The following is a 17,918-nucleotide window of genomic DNA, read 5'->3' as shown; positions in this document are numbered from 1 at the left end:
TTGTATAACCTAACAGGAGTTCTCTTTTAATGTGACAACCACCCGTAAACGATAACCTTCCCTAAAACGCCTTCAGCCCGTAAACCTTTCTATACGGTGCCATCTGTAGGTATTATATGCTTGAATTCTAAGATGTGTAAGATTAGCAGTGAATATTTAAGAATGCTAAAATAGCAAATATAGGGGTACTTTTACTAAGGTCCACTGAAAACTGGCCTGCGTTGGTGTAGGCCCGTGTTTTGGACGCCTGCAGATCCATTTTTCAGCACACCTGTAAAAAAAATCCCTTTTTAAAATTCTGGCTGAAAATGGATGTGTGGCAAAATAAAAATCAGCGAGCGTCCATTTTGGGTCTGAGACCTTACCGCCACCCATTGACTTAGCAGTAAGGCGTCACACATTAACCAGGCGGTAATGGTCTATGCGCGTAGAATGCCTTTTACCATCTGGTTAGTGCCGCGTGCCAGAAAATAAAAATTATTTTCCGGCACAAGTAAAAAATGAAATTACTGACCGGGCCACGTGGAAGCCGGGTGGTAATTCCAAATTGTCATGCGTTGGGAATGCATAGACGCCTACGCGGCTTAGTAAAAGGGCCCCATACTGTTACAAGATTCTTCATTCTATAATATATACAGTCCTGATACAAAAGCACCTACTGTTGCTAAGAATTTGACATGCTAAACATGTTACACTTGGTGGGTAGTTATTAATGCATGTTATAGCCCTAATGTACATTAGTTTTCAAGGGCAATAAAGTGCCTTAAATTATTGCAACATGTTATTATTTGATACCGCAGGACAGAGAGCAATGAGATGCAAAGCATGCAAAAGAGCTCATTACTATGTAACCCAAGTAACGCAGCTTGAGGTGAACACTGCAAGCCACATTTTTCCTGGAAAATTAGTGCCAGCATAAAGCACTCCCTTCAGTTCCCTTGTTAACAGGGCTCCACTTGTATAACCCTACAGGAAAGGAACAGAATTTTGTTTAACGAAAGGATGCGCTTAAAGTTCATTACTATGCAACTAAATAAAGAACTGTTTTCATACCTGAGACACCGCAGGCCAGTTGGTCCTGCGTGAAAATAAGGTGGGGGTAAAAGTCCAACTTCTACTGCATCTTAATAATTACCCCCTTAATTTGGTAATGTTGGGCATTTCTTGAAAAGGTAGCTGCATGTTCTCCATTCCCTCTAATGCATCAGCCACCAGTAAGGTTTACATAAACCATGTTAGGTCTGTCTGTCCAGGAAGTGACTCGTTCGTGTTCTAAGTACACTACAGGCATGAGGTTTAATGAAGCAGAGGGCTTTCTAATGTGATCATACAGCAGCTTCTGCAACCTTCCACTTGAACTCAGAATGGTGCAACGTATAAAAACTTATTAACAGCTGCCGAATTTAAGCTAGTGTCTACCAAATTACATGGCTTCACAGTGTATGGATCAGATAAGCACTTACAAACTGGAGCTGGAATGGGTTTTGCTTTCTACTGCATAACATTTGAAATGGAGCGCTGCATAGTGTATTAAACAGCACCCTCTGCTGTCGAGATCTCATCTTTCTTAACCTGCAAAAGCGAACTTGACACAAAAAACACCACACATTCTATAGTTAGGTTCTTGGAAATTAATCAACACCCATCTGTGTGTGTGTTCTCAATATAAAAGCAAATACGTTTCTAGGGCCATTTTAATGAGCCTGTTCATTTACTGAGTTCTCAGAGGCAAAAAGGCTTACTGACATGTAACAGAAGACTAGGTAGTGATAATTCACTTCTGCAGATTTATTGATAAAGGATACCAGTTATTGTGTGATAAATTACATCTGTGGAGATCATTAGAAATCAAATGCTAGTTTCCTTGGCGTCATGAACTGTTTCACCGTTTCGTCTGTAATTTGCTTCCGTCTCTCTTGATGTGCCTGGATCATCGGTTGCAAGGTTTCGATCAGTGTTTTCTTCAGCTCCCCCGTTAACAGGGCTCCACTTGTGTAATCCTACAGGAAAGGAACAGCATTTTGTCTGACAAAAGAATGCACTTAAACAGTTTATTACTATGCAACCAAATCAAGAGTTCTTTCCTTACAAAGACATCTAGAAATCAATGAGGCCGATTTTCAGAGAGTTATACGTTTGCTGGTGGGTGGCCAATGCATAACCTGCTTAGCCTTGGATTTTTGGCAACTTAGACACATAAAATCCTGCTGTTAAACTTGCTGAATGACCAGACTATATATACATATCAAAAAGGGCCCAGCACTGGAGAGGGGAGAAGGTGGTACTGCCTCTTATACATGTAGGGCTAGATTCTATATAAGGCACCCCAAAAAAAAACTGGCGCTGAAAAAGTGCTATTCTATAAGCCGTGCTTAAAGTTCAGCATGGTTTACAGAATAGCGCTTATGCCCGTGAATAGCGCCTAGGCTATTTGAAACAACTGAAATGTGGTGCAAATGAACGTGACTAAATTAGGCACGGATCCCTGATATTTTATAACATGTGTAAATTTTAGGAATGCCTCCTGTTACGGCCCTAACCCGCCCATTTCCATGCCCCCTTGTTCAGATTATGCCTAAATTTTAGGCATGGATCCCACGCCTAAATATACGCATGTACATCCCAATTAAATCTAATTAGTACCAATAATTGCTTGTTAAAAAGCCAATTATTGGTGATAATTAGATCATTCCAATTAAATTGTGTACGCCCAAATTCGTGCACAATATTCAACGACTTTTATAGAATTAGGGGGTTAGTGGCAATATTCGGCTGTTCAACTGATAAGCTGTGTCTTTAACAGTACAGATTTCTATTTAGCACACCTAACTTAAGTACATAAGTGTTGCCACACTGGGACAGACCAGAGATCCATCAAGCCCAATATCCTGTTTCCAACAGTGGCCAATCCAGGTCACAAGTACTTGGCAAGATCCCAAAAAAGTATATTTTATGCTGCTTATCCCAGAAATAAGAGGTGAATTTTCCCAAGTCCATTTTTATAATGGCTTATGGACTTTTTCGTTTAGGAAGCTATCCAAACCTTCTTTAAACCCTGCTAAGTTAACTGCTTTTATCACATTCTTTGGCAACAAATTCCAGAGTTTAATTACATGTTGCGTGAAGAAATATTTTTTATGATTTATTTTAAATTTACTACTTTGTAGCTTCATTGTGTGCTCCCTAGTCCTAGTATTTTTGGAAAGAGTAAACAAGCGATTCACGTCTACCCGTTTCCCCAGTATTTTAACGTGTATGTGCAGTACGTATATTCAGTGGTGGTAGTTAACAGTGCCACTGAACAGGGATGTGCATTCACTTCCCATGTCATTTCATGTCATCTTTAGCTCAGAATGACAAATCCCCCCTGAAATTTCATTTTTTTCCTGTGTTGTGAAGTGTGTGTACAACTGAAAAAAAAAAAGCCCGCATTCTCTGCAAAGACTGCACACTATGATGTTGTTCCCTGCCTCCCCCCCCCTGAAAACCCCTCCCCAAATCCAAAATGAATAAAACTCCTACAAATGACACAGAATGAAAATTAAACAGAATGAAAATTGCTCTACATACCTCTACCACTGAATATAAGAATACAGTTAAGTGCTAGGGATGTGAATTTGTTTGAAATGTGTCTATGTCACACTTGATATACTGCCTTTCTGTAAATACAAAAAATTTCCACCAAATGAAAATGTCTTATGCACAAATGTAGTCCTGCATAAAGATCTTTGTTCCAAGCTTTATGCAGGACTACGTTTGTGCATAAGACATTTTCATTTGGTGAAAATGTTTTGAGTTTATAATCTAGCGATTCTACATTTCTACACTTGATTGGTTTTGTGTTTTAGTGGTTTCTGTAAATACAGTCAAAGTGGTTTACATATACTATTTTTGCATGTACTTTTCTGTCCCTAATGGGCTTACAATCTAAGGTTATTTGTACCTTAGACTGTAAGCCCATTGGTAATGGAAATTCAAACATGCGTATAAACACAAAGGAATCCTGTTTAGAAGGAATGGTTCTGTGGAATCTTAGCGGAGATTGGGTGGCAACGCCGATAATTAGGAAACAAAACGGGAGCTGGGCAGACTTCTATGGTCTACACCCTGATCATGACTGAATAGATAGGGAGGGGCTGGAGTGTAAATTTTAAGGGGCTTCGATGTTAGCTTCAGAACTTAGTACAAGACTAGTACTGGGCAGACTTCTACGGTCTGTGCCCTGAGAATGGCAAGGACAAATCAAACTCGGGTATACATATAAAGTATCACATACCACGTAAAATGAGTTTACCTTGTTGGGCAGACTGGATGGTCCGTACAGGTCTTTATCTGCCGTCATTTACTATGTTACCTGTGGCAATGGAGAGCTAAGGGGGTCTTTTACAAAGATGTGCTAGCATTTTTACCACGTCCTAAATGATAGAGACACCTATATATTCCTATGGGTGTCTCCAGCATTTAACGTCTGCTTATTGCTAGCGCGCCTTTGTAAAAGGACCCCTAAGTGACTTGCCCAGGATCACAAAGAGCTGCAGTGGGACTTGAACGCCAGGATCTCAACGCACTGCACTAACCATTAGGCTGCAGTGGGAATCGAACCCGGTTCCCCAGGTTCTCAAATCAAAAGGCAAAATCTGTCAAAAGAATTATGTCGTACAGCGACAGCAGTCCTGAAGCAGGTCACATGATGGGCTCTCACAACAGAAGACCATGTGCTGTCTGAAGCCTGGAGAGGCGACGGGATCTCCTATCCATTACAACAATACTCTCTGAGCCAACATGAAACGTTGTGGAAGCAGTGTGCGATGACCCAGACATGACTCAAAGGAAATGTCTAATGGCTGGACTTGGGAAGGTCACATTATTGTGTTAGGGCTAAGCACAGGATTACACAAGAGGAAGGGAGAAGCTGGGTAACAGCAAATGAAGTCTTATGATTGCACTACCCAACAGAGTTTGCAACTGATTGAGGTGGAAGTCTAGAGGATTTCCATATCATTTCATATCACCTTTAGCCCAAAACGATAGGAAAAAATAAAACCTTAAGATTTCATTTTTTCCTGAGTACTGAAAAATTGCACATATTCTGACAATGAGAATTGTTGCTCTGCATACCTCTACAACTGAACAGACATCCATAAATCTGCTTGCTTCAGTCGAGGCAATAAGAGACAGCCAGGATAACTCCACAACACATCCTCTGGATGCAGAGGGTGTTTATGAATTACATATAGAGAACCTGACTCTCTAGGCTGTGATTGGCCAAAGCAGCTAAGACAGGAAACACACACATGCATAACTTAGGAGGTCTTTTTACAATGGCGCGCTAGCGTTTTTAGCACACGCTAAACACTAGAGCCGCCCATATATTCCTATGGGCGTCTCTAGTGTTTAGCGCACACTAATCATGAGAACGCACTAAGATCGCTAATGCGCCTTTGTAAGAGACACCCTTAACGAGGTTGAACTTCAAATAAACACCATTTCTCAGGCAGCAGAACTACACTACAGTTTCCAACGTATACTGATCATGTATACTCTTGAGGAAAAGAGAAACAGGGGTGACATGATACAGACATTCAAATATTTGAACGTTATTAATCCGCAAAGAAACCTTTTCCGGAGACGAGAAGGTGGTAGAACTAGAGGACGTGAATTGAGGATGAAGGGGGGGCAGACTCAGGAGTAATGTCAGGAAGTATTTTTTTCACGGAAAGGGTGGTGGATACGTGGAATGCCCTCCTGCGGGAGGTGGTGGAGATGAAAACGGTAACTGAATTCAAACATGCGTGGTGGGGTAAACACAAAGGAATCCTGTTTAGAAGGAATGGATCCACAGAATCTTATCGGAAACTGGGTGGCAACACCGGTAACTGAGAAGCAAAACCAGTGCTGGGCAGACTTCTACGGTCTTTGCCCTGATTGTAACTGAATAGATATGGATGGGCTGGTGTAGATTTTAAGGGGCTTCGACGTTAGCTTCAGAACTTTTAGTAGAAGAACAGTGCTGGGCAGACTTCTACGATCTGTGCCCTGAAAATGGGAAGGACAAATCAAACTCAGGTATAAAGTATCATACAGTGGCGTAGGAAGGGGGGGCGGTCCGCCCCGGGTGCACGCCGCTGGGGGGTGTCGGCTCCGCGCTGGTGCACTGCCCTCTCTGCCCTGGAACAGGTTACTTCCTGTTCCGGGTCAGAGAGAGCAGTGCACCAGCGCGGAGCCGACACCCCAGCAACGTGCAGTCGGGGCGGATCGGCCCTGCCGCCCGTCCCTCGCCGCAGGTATGCGCTCTGGGGGGGGGGGGGGGGGGGGGGGGTGCGCAGAGGCGACCCGCCCCAGGTGTCAGCTCCCCTCGCTACGGCTCTGGTATCAAATACCATGTATAATGAGTTTATCTTCTTGGGCAGACCGTGCAGGTCTTTATCTGCCGTCATTTACTATCTTATATGTTACAATCACTCTGGTTGCTTTACTCCTCTTCACACGTCTGTGCTCTCACAGTTCAGATGAAAATTCCTTAAATTTTAAATACACAGCTCACAGCACAACTTACATTTCACAGTATCAGTAGTAGGCGCACTTTTGGCACAGCTCCAACACTGTTGCTCTGAACAGCATCTTTTTAACCCCACCCCCACCCCCAGTTTGTCCCAACTCACAGGCACCTGTTCAATCTACTTGTAGCACCAGCCTGCAAGAATGCACGTGTACCTGTCGAATTTTTTCAAGTTTTTCATCATCTTCAAGGAAGAACGTTAAGTACATGTAGGACACATCAACTTCACAGTTGCCGCCGTACTTCCGGTGGTCCTCGATGGTGTCCTTTCCTCCCGAGAAAGCATGCTTATTGATCTAAAACACAAAGAGATGACTGTACAACTTCTGCTCTGTAACCTTGAACAGTGTAAACCCCGTCACTATTTATAACAGAGGAGAAAACTCACATTAATACATTGGATTTTTTGAAATTCTCGGGGGAAGCTGAACTTTTCCCTTGCAGTATACTAGGAAAGACATTTTATAACATCATTCCTGTGCAGATGTGAACAACATACATGTGCAAATTGAAACAAGATGACAGATATAGGCATATGACCCATCCAGTCTGCCCATCCTCTGTAACCCCCAATTCTACCTGTTCCTAAGCGATCCCACGTTTGTCCCATGCCTTTTTAAATTCTGGAACAGTCCTTGACACCACCGGGAGGCTATTCCACGCTTCCACCACCCTTTCTGTGAAATAATGCTTCCTTAGGTTACTCCTAAGCCTATTCCCTCTTAACTTTGTCATGTGCCCCCTCATTCCAGAGCTCTCCTTCATTTGAAAAAGGCTCTCTTCCTCTACATAAATGCCCTTGAGATATTTAAACGTTTCTATCATGTCTCCTCTCTCCCTCCTCTCTTCCAGTGCATACATGTTGAGGATCATAAGCCTGTCCCTATAATTTCTGCATTCAAGACCACTTACTAATTTCGTAGCCGCCCTCTGGACCGACTCCATCCTGTTTTTATGACCTCTTATAAAATGTAGACTGTGTAAGTATGTGTTTTGGCAGGAATGGGTGTGCTTTGCTCCATGCATGCACATGGGCAGAGTGTGGATAGATTATAAAATACTAGAAGTTTACATGTAGACTTGCCAAAGGTAGATTCCGACATTAACACATAGAAACATGACGGCAGATAAGGGCCGAATGGCCCATCCAGTCTGCCCATCCTCAGTAACCACTAACTCTTCCTTTCCTAAAGGATCCCACATGCCTGGGAGTAGGGGTGGACAAATGGTATGTGTTAAAAAACTAAGGCGAGTCACCAAAGATGTATTAAAAAATAGCCAAGGTCTGAGTAACATAAAAACAAACAAAAAACTCTATAAGGGCCAATATAGGGTTAAAAAAAAAAGGACTCATAAGCAATGCTCAAGTGAACCTTGGCTACGTTTTTATAAATCCTAAGGGGCCCTTTAACAGAGCGGTGGTAAGCCCAACGCGGGCTTACCGCTTGCTCTTTCAGGACTGTCGCCGGCCCAATGCGGTACCCCCGGAAACGGCTTGCACGGCGGTAACCCGGCGGTAATCGGGCATCGTCACACGCTACCCGGTTACTGCCGGGTTAGCGTGGAAGCCCTTGTTGCCACCTCAATGGGTGGTGGTAAGGGCTCCCCGTCGCATGGCCATGCGGTAAGAGAATGTGTGCTGGGGGCTTTTTTTATCCGCTACGGTAAAAAGGGCCCTGGCGTTCAGGAAAGATGGCCCCTGCCGCCAGCAAAGGCCCCATTTTCCCACAGCTTGGTAACCTTAGTTTTTAACACATACCATTTGCTCCATCCCTATTTTGTGTGTGTATGTTTTGAGCCGTAGGGAACCTTCTCCCTTTTTCTTTGTGGTTCTTTCATCTAGGGCTGGTTAAAATAATCAAGCCTGCAATGGAGGTTCGTGTTAGGCAGCTTACTTCTAGTATTTTATGAAGAAATGAGGCAAAAACTGTGCCTAGCCTGAATGTTATTAACCTGCACAGGGGGGATTTTATAACAGGGGCAGGAAGGCGCCTATTTTGAACCTATTCTATATTCGATTGCGTGCATGAGAAGTCTGGCGCACCACGTTATAGAATACACCTAGAAAGTTGTGCACGTAAATTCTAATTAAAGCCAATTAGTGCTGCTAATTGGTTAAGTATCAATTATCGGCGCGGGTTGACTTGATCAATTAAGTTGTGTGCGCAATTTGGCCAAGCAGCCAAATTAGCGCGTACAACTCAAGGTGTCACTTATAGAATTTGGGGGACAAATTGCAGAAAATTGCACCTGGGACAGTGAGTGCGTGAACATGTCTGCATGTAAAATACATATGTAAATGACACCAGGGTCCACTCCAAACCCCATCCTACATATAGGTATAAACTAATTTTATATGAGTTCTAAAATGACCCTCTCTGAATGTAATGTTATATAACAGGTTGCCTATGTGGCATCTATTTCAAGACTAATTTATAAAGGCAGATAGGTCCACACAAGCTGTGCAAAAGTCCTCCACCTACGTTCCTGCCAGTGGGGGGGGGGGGGGGGGGGGGGGGGGGGGGGGGGCGTTTCAATATCACATTTTCAATATCGAGGGAGAGGCAAGCTCTTAAGGACACCAGGGGAACCCACCTGTACCTAGCAATTGACAATGTGATAATGAAACAGCACCTCCCACTGGCAGGAACGAAGGTGGAAAACTCCTGCACAGTTTAGAGGAAACACTGATAGGCTCCTTTTTAAAATTAGGCCATAATTTATGCCTGCCCTGAAGCACATGCAAATGTTTGCACATATTTTAATAACGTTATGTTACAGGTCTTCTCACCCGCTCTGAATCTCTGAAGGGAAGGATAGAGCGGGATAACAGAAGGATACTGACACAATAATCAGAACAGTTCAATATAAAATACGATATAGAAAATGATCTTATAGCAAATATTTTGAAAACAAAAATAATATGACCACCAACGAATCTCTTGGGGTAGATCATTCCAAAATGTCACAGACTGATACATAAAAGAATTTGTAAAAAATAAACTTCAATTTAACGTTGTTGACAGAAAACCTACGTTTCGGTAATTTCATTTGTGGTGATCAATATTAGAACCTAATAAACTGATCAGAACAGTTAATTCTTCACAACAATGTCCTTCTAAGATTTTGTAAATCAAACATCCCATCTTGAATATTATACGGGCACATAATACCATGTAAAATGAGTTTATCTTGTTGGGCAGACTAGATGGACCCTACAGGTCTTTATCTGCCGTCATTTACTATGCAACTTGCAACCAAGGGAAGCTACAGTTCAGTTTTATTTAATATACTGCAAATAATAATAAAATATTTTTTTTTTGTTCCAATATTTTTATTTATTTTTAAGAGAAACAACAACAACAAATGCAAGATGACAATGTTAACAAATGACTAAACAAGTTAGTCAGTGAGGAAAGAAAAAGACTATGACTAAGCATCAATATACATGTCTGAGGAAATGAGTGAACAATGATTATTATTGCATCATAATAGTCACAGTGTAAATACAGATATTCAAATTCCGTAAAATAGTACTGTGCAGTTGGTCTTGTAAAGGAGCCCGTATTTTCTTACATTTAAGAGGTGAATTAAATTTTTCAGCACCTGCATATTCACATTTAGCTAGCGAACACAATATGAGTTCCACCATGTCAAGTAAGTTACTTTAGATAAGTCTTTCCAGCAGACGAAAAGTGTTCTCAAGGCTAGGTGAAGAAGTATGTCCAATAATTGTGCTTGATATTCATCCAGTGGAGATTATATTGCCAAGGAGCCTAATATGGCTATCTTATAAGAAAAAGAATCTGAAATATTTAATGTGCATGATGTGGTATTCCATATGGAGCACCAGTAATCTTGTATAAATGAACATGAGCAGATAATATGTTTAAGAGTTCCAGTGTTCATATCGCAGGTCCAGCATTTGTCCAAATGGTTTTTTGTAGTTTTGTTTAACTTGGCCAGTTTAGACGGTGTCCAAAATGCTTTGCGCGCCAAAAGAACATGGATTGTGAGGTAGATGCTGAATTGGTGGTATGTATTTAGTTCAAACTTCTCTTACTGACCTATAAGTGTATTCACTCTGCCGCTCCCCATTACCTCTCCACTCTCGTCTCTCCCTACGCCCCCCCCCCTCGGGTACTCCGTTCTGTAGATAAATCTCTCTTATCTGTCCCCTTCTCCTCTACTGCTAATTCCAGACTCCGTTCCTTTTATCTTGCTGCACCTCACGCCTGGAATAGACTTCCCGAGCCTGTGCGTCTGGCCCCGTCTTTGGCCATTTCAAGTCCAAACTTAAAGCCCACCTCTTTACCACTGTTTTTGACTCCTAACCACTACTCACTTGCCCTGTCCTTTTACCTCGCCTATTTATTCCCTTACCCTTAATTGTTCCGTTTACCTGTCTTGATTGTAAGCTCTTTGAGCAGGGACTGTCTTTTTTGTGTATGGTGTACAGCGCTGCGTATGCCTTGTAGCGCTATAGAAATGTTAAACAGTAGTAGCAGTAGTAGTACGTGTAGCCTTATGCCAAAATTTTTGCCACTCTCGTTGATCTAGTTGGTAATTTAAGTCCAGGGGCGTATCTGGCCTCCGGCGGTAGGGGGGGCCAGAGCCAGAGGGAACATTTTACCCCCCCCCCCCCCCCGCTGCCACCGACCCCCCCTCCGCCATTACCGGACCCCCCCCCCCCCCCCCACCGCCACCAACGACTCTCTCCACCGCCCCTCCCGCCGCCAGCCCTCCCCCGCTGCCGTTTCTTACTTTTGCGTCCGCTTCCTCCTGCGCCTTTAAAAATATTTCTTCAGCTGGCGGGGGACCCCAACCTCCGCCAGCCAACCCGAGGTGACAACTTGCAAGTTCTTCCTCCGCCGTGGCCAACATGCTGGAGTTGAGCGGCTGAATCCAGTTCGGAGTTCCATGACTGCATAGTACTCTGGTGGGTGAACCAAATTTTTCTTGTTGAATTGTTTTGTACCATTTAGATGCAGCTTTTTTAGATGCCATTAGAGTTCTGCATAGTTGCTAACAACTAGGAGTTTCAGTTGAAAGGTTATTTATTATGTCTAAGACTGCAGGTATACAGTGCTTAAGCTGTAACCATTGATAGTAACATGAATTGGGAAGACCATATTTACTACTACTACTATTTAGCATTTCTATAGCGCTACAAAGCGTACGCAGCGCTTCACAAACATAGAAGAAAGACAGTCCCTGCTCAAAGAGCTTACAATCTAATAGACAAAAATAAAGTAATCAAATCAATTAATGTGGGGGAGTGGTTAGGCATAACTGAGAAAAGGGTATCCAATTGTGGTCCTTGATAATATCATTTAATGACCAAATGCCAACTTTTTCCCCATACAGTCCAGTTTATACAAGGTTTATTGATTTTGAAAGTTGGATTATTCCAGATGGGGGTGTATATGGAATTCTTAAGCGGATTTCTCACAACTGACTCAAGTTCTTTAAATACACTTTTGAGAGACATATACAACACACTATTTGAAATAGTGTCATGTTGTGACCATGGAAAATAGTGTAAAGGAGTGTCTGTTTGCTTAATGGCTTCTAAATGAAGCCAAGTGGGAGTGTTAAATTGCTCCTTGTCAGCCATAAATAGTGAGTTTTGTTTTAATAAGAAGGATATATGATAATCAAAGAAACTTGGGAAATTAACACCACCACTCAGTGGACAAGCCTTCAGTTTTTTATTAGATATTCTGGGTGTCTTATTGGCCCACAAAAACTGAATTAGTTTTGATTTCCTAAGGATGAAATGCTCCTCATCTCTTTAACATCTTTCTTAGTCTCCTGGCTACCCTAACATGGTCGCATGAAGTCAATGGTTATTACTAGAAGGGGACATTCAATTAATCACAGGATTGGGCTCATATACTTTTAAAGTCTTGGTTTTAATGCACTAAGTACTTGTCTTGATGCAGTTTCAAAATGACTATTTGACCATAAACTGAAACTTAAACCAGCAACATCTCAGGCCATATTGACTTCTAGGAGGAATTCCTTTTCAAACCTCGATCTCCTTATCAGGCCATCCAATCTCTTCTTCCTCCACTCTAAAGATATTAGGGGTTGAGAAAGGAGAGGGAGCAGTGTCTGATCTGCAGGGAGGGGGGACAGAGGAGGGGGAAGAGTGTGGGATGGGATGGGGAGAAATTCTGGCCCTAAGGAGAGAGGGAGAGATGCTGGACCCACTTGGGGGGGGGGGGGGGGGGGGGGGGGGGGGGGAGGCAACAGAAGCGATGCGACTGGGAGGGGATGAGGTGCTACCAAAGCAAGTTGGCTTGGGGTGCCACTATCTTTTAAGCTGGTCTTGTCTTCATGACAGTATCAATTTGTGCACAAACCCTGTTCAAGCAGCAATGAAAGTGTTAAAGCAACTGTGCACAATGTACCTGCTGTTACATCTCACAAGTTCTCTGAGTTGTTACCTTGGTTTTGATCTGTTTTTGTGTGTCTGTGAGGTAGATGGATGAATTTGAGTCACTGGCACTCATTTTTGTCTGTGCTCCTTGCAGTGCTGGAAAGAAGGTTGAGTGTAATAAAGCAGGTTTGGGATAGCCAATCCTAGGGGCCACATCTCTTGTCATCCTAAAATAAGGATCCTAAAACAGGTGAGACATCACAATAAAACGTGTTAGTTCATTTTTAGCAGAAGAAACATTTTTGATCTACTAAAATCGGGCTGTTGAATCACGATCCTAAAGGGCCACAAACCAGTCTAGTTTTCAGGATATGGTAAAGAATATGCAGCATATATCCACATATAATACTTCGACAGTATACAAATATACTTTATGTATATTTATTAGGGATATTCTGAACACCTTGTTGAATGCAGTTTGATAATCCTGAACTATAAAAACATTATTTTGGCCTCACAGATCCTCAGACAGGACAGACTTCTTTTCCTATCCTCAACTGTGTTTCTTTACGGAAAAATCTCCTTTGATAATTTACATAAGAACGTAAGCATTGCCATACTGGGTCAGACCAAATGCCTCTCAAGCCCAGTATCCTGTATCCAACATGGACAAATTCCTTCAAGAAAAGTCTGTAAGCCATTATTAAAATGCGATTGGTAAAATCCACTTATTCCTGGGCTAAGCAACATAAAATCTGTTTTTATTCCTTTGAGATCTTGTTTTCGCAGGTACTTTTGATCTGAATTTGCTACTGTTGGATACAGTACTGTTGGATACTCTGCTAAACTAACTGCTTTTACCACATTCTCTGGTAACGAATTCCAGAGTTTAATTACATGTTGAGTGAAGAAATATTTTCTATGATTTATTTTAAATGTATTACTTCACTGCATGCTCTCTAGTCCTTGAATATTTACAAAGAATAAACAAGCGATTCATGTCTAACTGTTCCACTCAGTATTTTATAGACCTCTATCATATCTACCCTATGCCGTCTCTTCTCCAAGCTTAAGATCCCTAGCTGCTTTAGCCTTTCCTCATAGGGAAGTCGTCATCCCCTTTATAATTTTTGTTGCCATTCCCTGTACTTTTTCTAATTCCGCTATTTCTTTTTTGAGATGAGGTGACCAAAATTGTACACAATATTTGTGGTGTGGTTGCATCATGGAGCGATACAAAGACATTATAACATTCTCATTTTTGTTTTCCATTCCTTTTCTAATAATTCCTAACATTCTATTTGTTTTCTTAAGTCACCTCTGCACACTGAGCAGAGGGTTTCAACGTATCATCAATGATGATACCTAAATCCTGGAATATCCCCATGTCACAATCACTGGGCCAAGCCATTTGTCTCTGATCATAAGCTGAAACCTTGATGATTACATGTAGAAAAACACTCACTAACCTGATCAATAGCACACGGAATGAGGCACTGAATGCCCTTTTTGTCCTTGAAAATGTGTGGAAATGACGTGCTAAACGCTGGAGCTGCCTGAATTGCAGGGAAGCTGATCTTTCCTAACAAAGAGAAATCCATTTCAGAATGCTGATATTTAAATACAGCATTGTATTTAGATAATACCAATATGTACCATACACTACAGACAGAGGGGTAGATATTCAAAAATGATCTAAATAGCCAGGAGAGGCTCTTAAGCTGTTTAAATTGCCTGTGTGGGGCTATCTGGGGATATTCACAGGCCGATGATCAGAATCAAATGTGGGTGCTAGAGGCCAATAGTGCCATACTAGTGCCTGCGTTTGCTCCCGCCCAATGATCAGAGCCGGCGAGCGCATGTAATAACACTAAGCATGCATGCAAACAAGGGCGCTGCTCCCTCTGCAAACCCTATGCCAGCTCAGAGCTGGCATTAGGGTTTGCCAGCAAGGGAGGAATGGGGGAGACCCACTGACGAGGTTTGACAGGTCCAGGATTTTCTCTAGGACCTGTCAAACCTAAGCCCCCCTAAACACAAGACCTGGAGGTTCAGTGGACCTCCAGGCCCCCCCACCCCCAAAACACAAGAACCTTGGTGGTCCAGTGGGACTGCTAGCTCCCCCCCCCCATCGAACAAAAATGCCCTGGTGGACCAGTTGGACTGCTATCTGTCTGTTTATCTAGCTAGAACACCCTCCCTCCCCCCTCGGCGGTCTACCTCTCTGTAGTAGTAGTTGGAAGAGGGAGGGACTAGTGCTCCCTCCCTCATCTTCGGGGCGCCTTCCTTCTGGCGTCCCGCTTTGCCCGGTGCATCCTGGGATACTGCCATTTTGAGAACGCGACCGAAGAGGAGGGAGGGAGTGCTAGTTCCTCCCTCTTCCAAACTACTACTAAGGAGAGGTAGGCCGCCAGGGGGAGGGAGGGAGGGAGGACGGGCTAGCTAGATAGGTAGACAATGGTCCCGCTGGACCACCAGGGTTTTTGTGTTTTGGGGGTGAGGGGTCTCCAGGTCTTGTGTTTGGCGGGGGGGGGGGGGGGGGGGGGGGGGGAGGGAGGAAGAGGCGGGCTTAGGTTTGACAGCCCAGACCTGTCAAACAACTTCTGTGGGAGGACTATGCCTTGGAACAGCATGGGGCTTCTGATCATCGGCACCTCAGTGGCACTTAACCAGCTAGGTTAGATGCGGTCTGCAGGCAAAGTGACAACGTAGCTGGTTAGTGGTGATATTCAGTCTGCTAGCTGGTTAAGTAACTGCATAAAGTTAGGACAGTCTTTTTTGTCTTAACTTTAAGCAGTGAGTTAACCGGACACTGGTTTGAATAATTGGCCACGGCCCAGTTTAACTTCTAGATACGCAGTCATACCTAGATATACAATGCCAGGAGCCATACATGCTCAGGCATTGAATATCCAGGATTATTTCAGCCCACGGCTGGAATTGGTTTAACTGCTTACTGCATATCACCCCCAGAATTATTACCCAGCTACTACCCATTATTATTGTCCGCGTACAACTGGTACTCATCATCTGTGCATTGTAGATGATGAACAACATGATCTGTGGGGCTCTTCCCCAAAGAACTTGAACATGACCTTGGAGTAGAGAGGTTAAGTGATTTCTCAAGGTTAAACAGTAAGGGGGAGATTTGAATTGCAGGTTTTACTTACTAATTTACATTTATAGACCATTTTCCTGATCTGGTGATCATTCAAAATGATTTACAGAATGCATAAAAACAGTAAGTATGAAACAGAGAATAAAAACAACCTGAATAAAAAAAATAGCATCAGACTAACAATAAAACCAGAAAAACCCATGAATTCCTAAATTATTACAAAATTATTGAGGGAAACAAAAATGTTAAATGTTAGAGGTTCAATGGCTCAAGGTTCAGTTTAATTTGATTAGCCAGTTAAGGAAAAACTGTCAGAGCATAACACAATAAATAAGATCACATAAAGACAAAAGGAAACCTCTGAATGCTATGTCCCCATGCCCCTGGCGATCAAGTCTGAAACAAAAGTGCTATTAAGAAAATCACAGACTAATGGTCAAAAAGTCTCTGGAACAAATATGTTTTTAGAGTGGCCATAAATGTCTGTAATAAAGGTTCTGAGCGCAGAGAGTTCCAGAGTGTAGGCACCACCACAATAAACATTGATTTCTAGAAGGTACCAGAAAAGCCTTGCCAAAAAGAAGGAATAGTCAAGTATTGCTGCCTGGACCGAACTGAATGTGTAGGAACATATGGAATCAGGTGACCTGTGAAAAATTGAGGGGAACCTGTGAGTTGGATTTTGTGGACCAAAACTGATATCTTATACATTATCCGATACTCAACTGGGAGCCAATGTTCAGCCTTAAGTAATGGTGTCACACGGTCATACTTCTTGGCATAAAATATCAACTTAACTGCAATATTTTTGAATTAACTGAAACCTTCTAATTTCTCTTTGGCGCAACCCTTTAAAAGGCATGCTACAATAGTTCAAACATGTAATTACTAGGACGTGAAGAATAATTCTAAGGGCCTTTCGGTCAAACAAATACTGAACAGACCAAATCAGACACAGTTTGAAAAAAGAGTCACTAACTACAGGTAAGACATGGGTTCAAAATGTTAAATTTGAGTCAAGTACAACAGCTAACACTTTAATCACCTCACTCAATGCGATCACCAAGTTGTCTAGATGGAGGGTCTGCAAATTCAATGAGTGTTGACCCTTCTGATAAAGTTGGATCCGAGTTTACTGATTATTGGGTTGCATTTTGTTAACTAAAAGCCAATCAATGATGGTCTTCAATTTCAAGTTCATGAAAGAAAGACATGACCCATCAAAGTAGTCACAATTTGGACATCACCTGTGTATACAGATGGTGTTAATTCTAAAGACTGTATTAAACCTACCAGCGGGTACATGAAGACATTAAATAAAGTGGGGCAAAGAAGAAGAATAAGACAGTCAGAATAGTTGTCTTGCCAAAGGACATGATATGTTCTGTCAAGTAATTAGGCGTGGAACAGTTATACCTAAGGCTGAGTTTGCTGTTTGCTTCAATGAAGGTCAAATAATCAGCTACAATGCGTTTTGCGATTTTAGAGATGAAGGGTAGCTTGGAGATAGGATGTCATGTAGGTATTTAAATGTCTGCCTATCATATCTTCCCACTGCAGCTCCTTGTGACTATGGGCAAGTCACTTAACCCTCCATTGCCCCAGGCACAAAATAAGTACCTGTATATATGTAAACCGCTTTGAATGTAGTTGCAAAATACCACAGAAAGGCGGTATATCAAGTCCCATTTCCCTTTCCTCTCCTGGACTTCTTCCAAATTATACACATTAAGATTTTTAAGTCTGTCCCCATTTGCTATACGCTGAAGACCACTGACCATTTTAGTAGCCTTCCTCCGGGCCGACTACATCCTGTTGATATCTTTTTGAAGGTACAATCTCCAGAATTGTAAGCC

At 42.4% G+C, this 17,918-nt stretch overlaps 1 protein-coding gene across 2 annotated transcripts in view; it reads right to left on the bottom strand.

Annotated features, from left to right (window-relative positions):
- Positions 1–520: 520 nt before the first annotated feature.
- Positions 521–17,918, bottom strand: part of WARS1 (tryptophanyl-tRNA synthetase 1) — a 45,396-nt gene continuing 27,998 nt past the window's right edge. For both annotated transcript variants that reach the window (XM_030214707.1, XM_030214708.1), the window contains 4 exons: positions 14,414–14,526; positions 13,012–13,185; positions 6,715–6,855; positions 521–2,000 (listed from right to left, as the gene is read on the bottom strand). In XM_030214707.1, the coding sequence (XP_030070567.1) occupies positions 1,842–2,000; positions 6,715–6,855; positions 13,012–13,185; positions 14,414–14,526 (587 nt within the window). In that variant the 3' untranslated portion in view covers positions 521–1,841. The remainder of the gene's footprint in view (positions 2,001–6,714; positions 6,856–13,011; positions 13,186–14,413; positions 14,527–17,918) is intronic.

This window comes from Microcaecilia unicolor, chromosome 9 (assembly GCF_901765095.1).
Source record: "Microcaecilia unicolor chromosome 9, aMicUni1.1, whole genome shotgun sequence".
In the NCBI taxonomy this organism is placed as follows: domain Eukaryota; kingdom Metazoa; phylum Chordata; class Amphibia; order Gymnophiona; family Siphonopidae; genus Microcaecilia; species Microcaecilia unicolor.
This window is presented reverse-complemented; position numbering and strand designations above follow the sequence as displayed.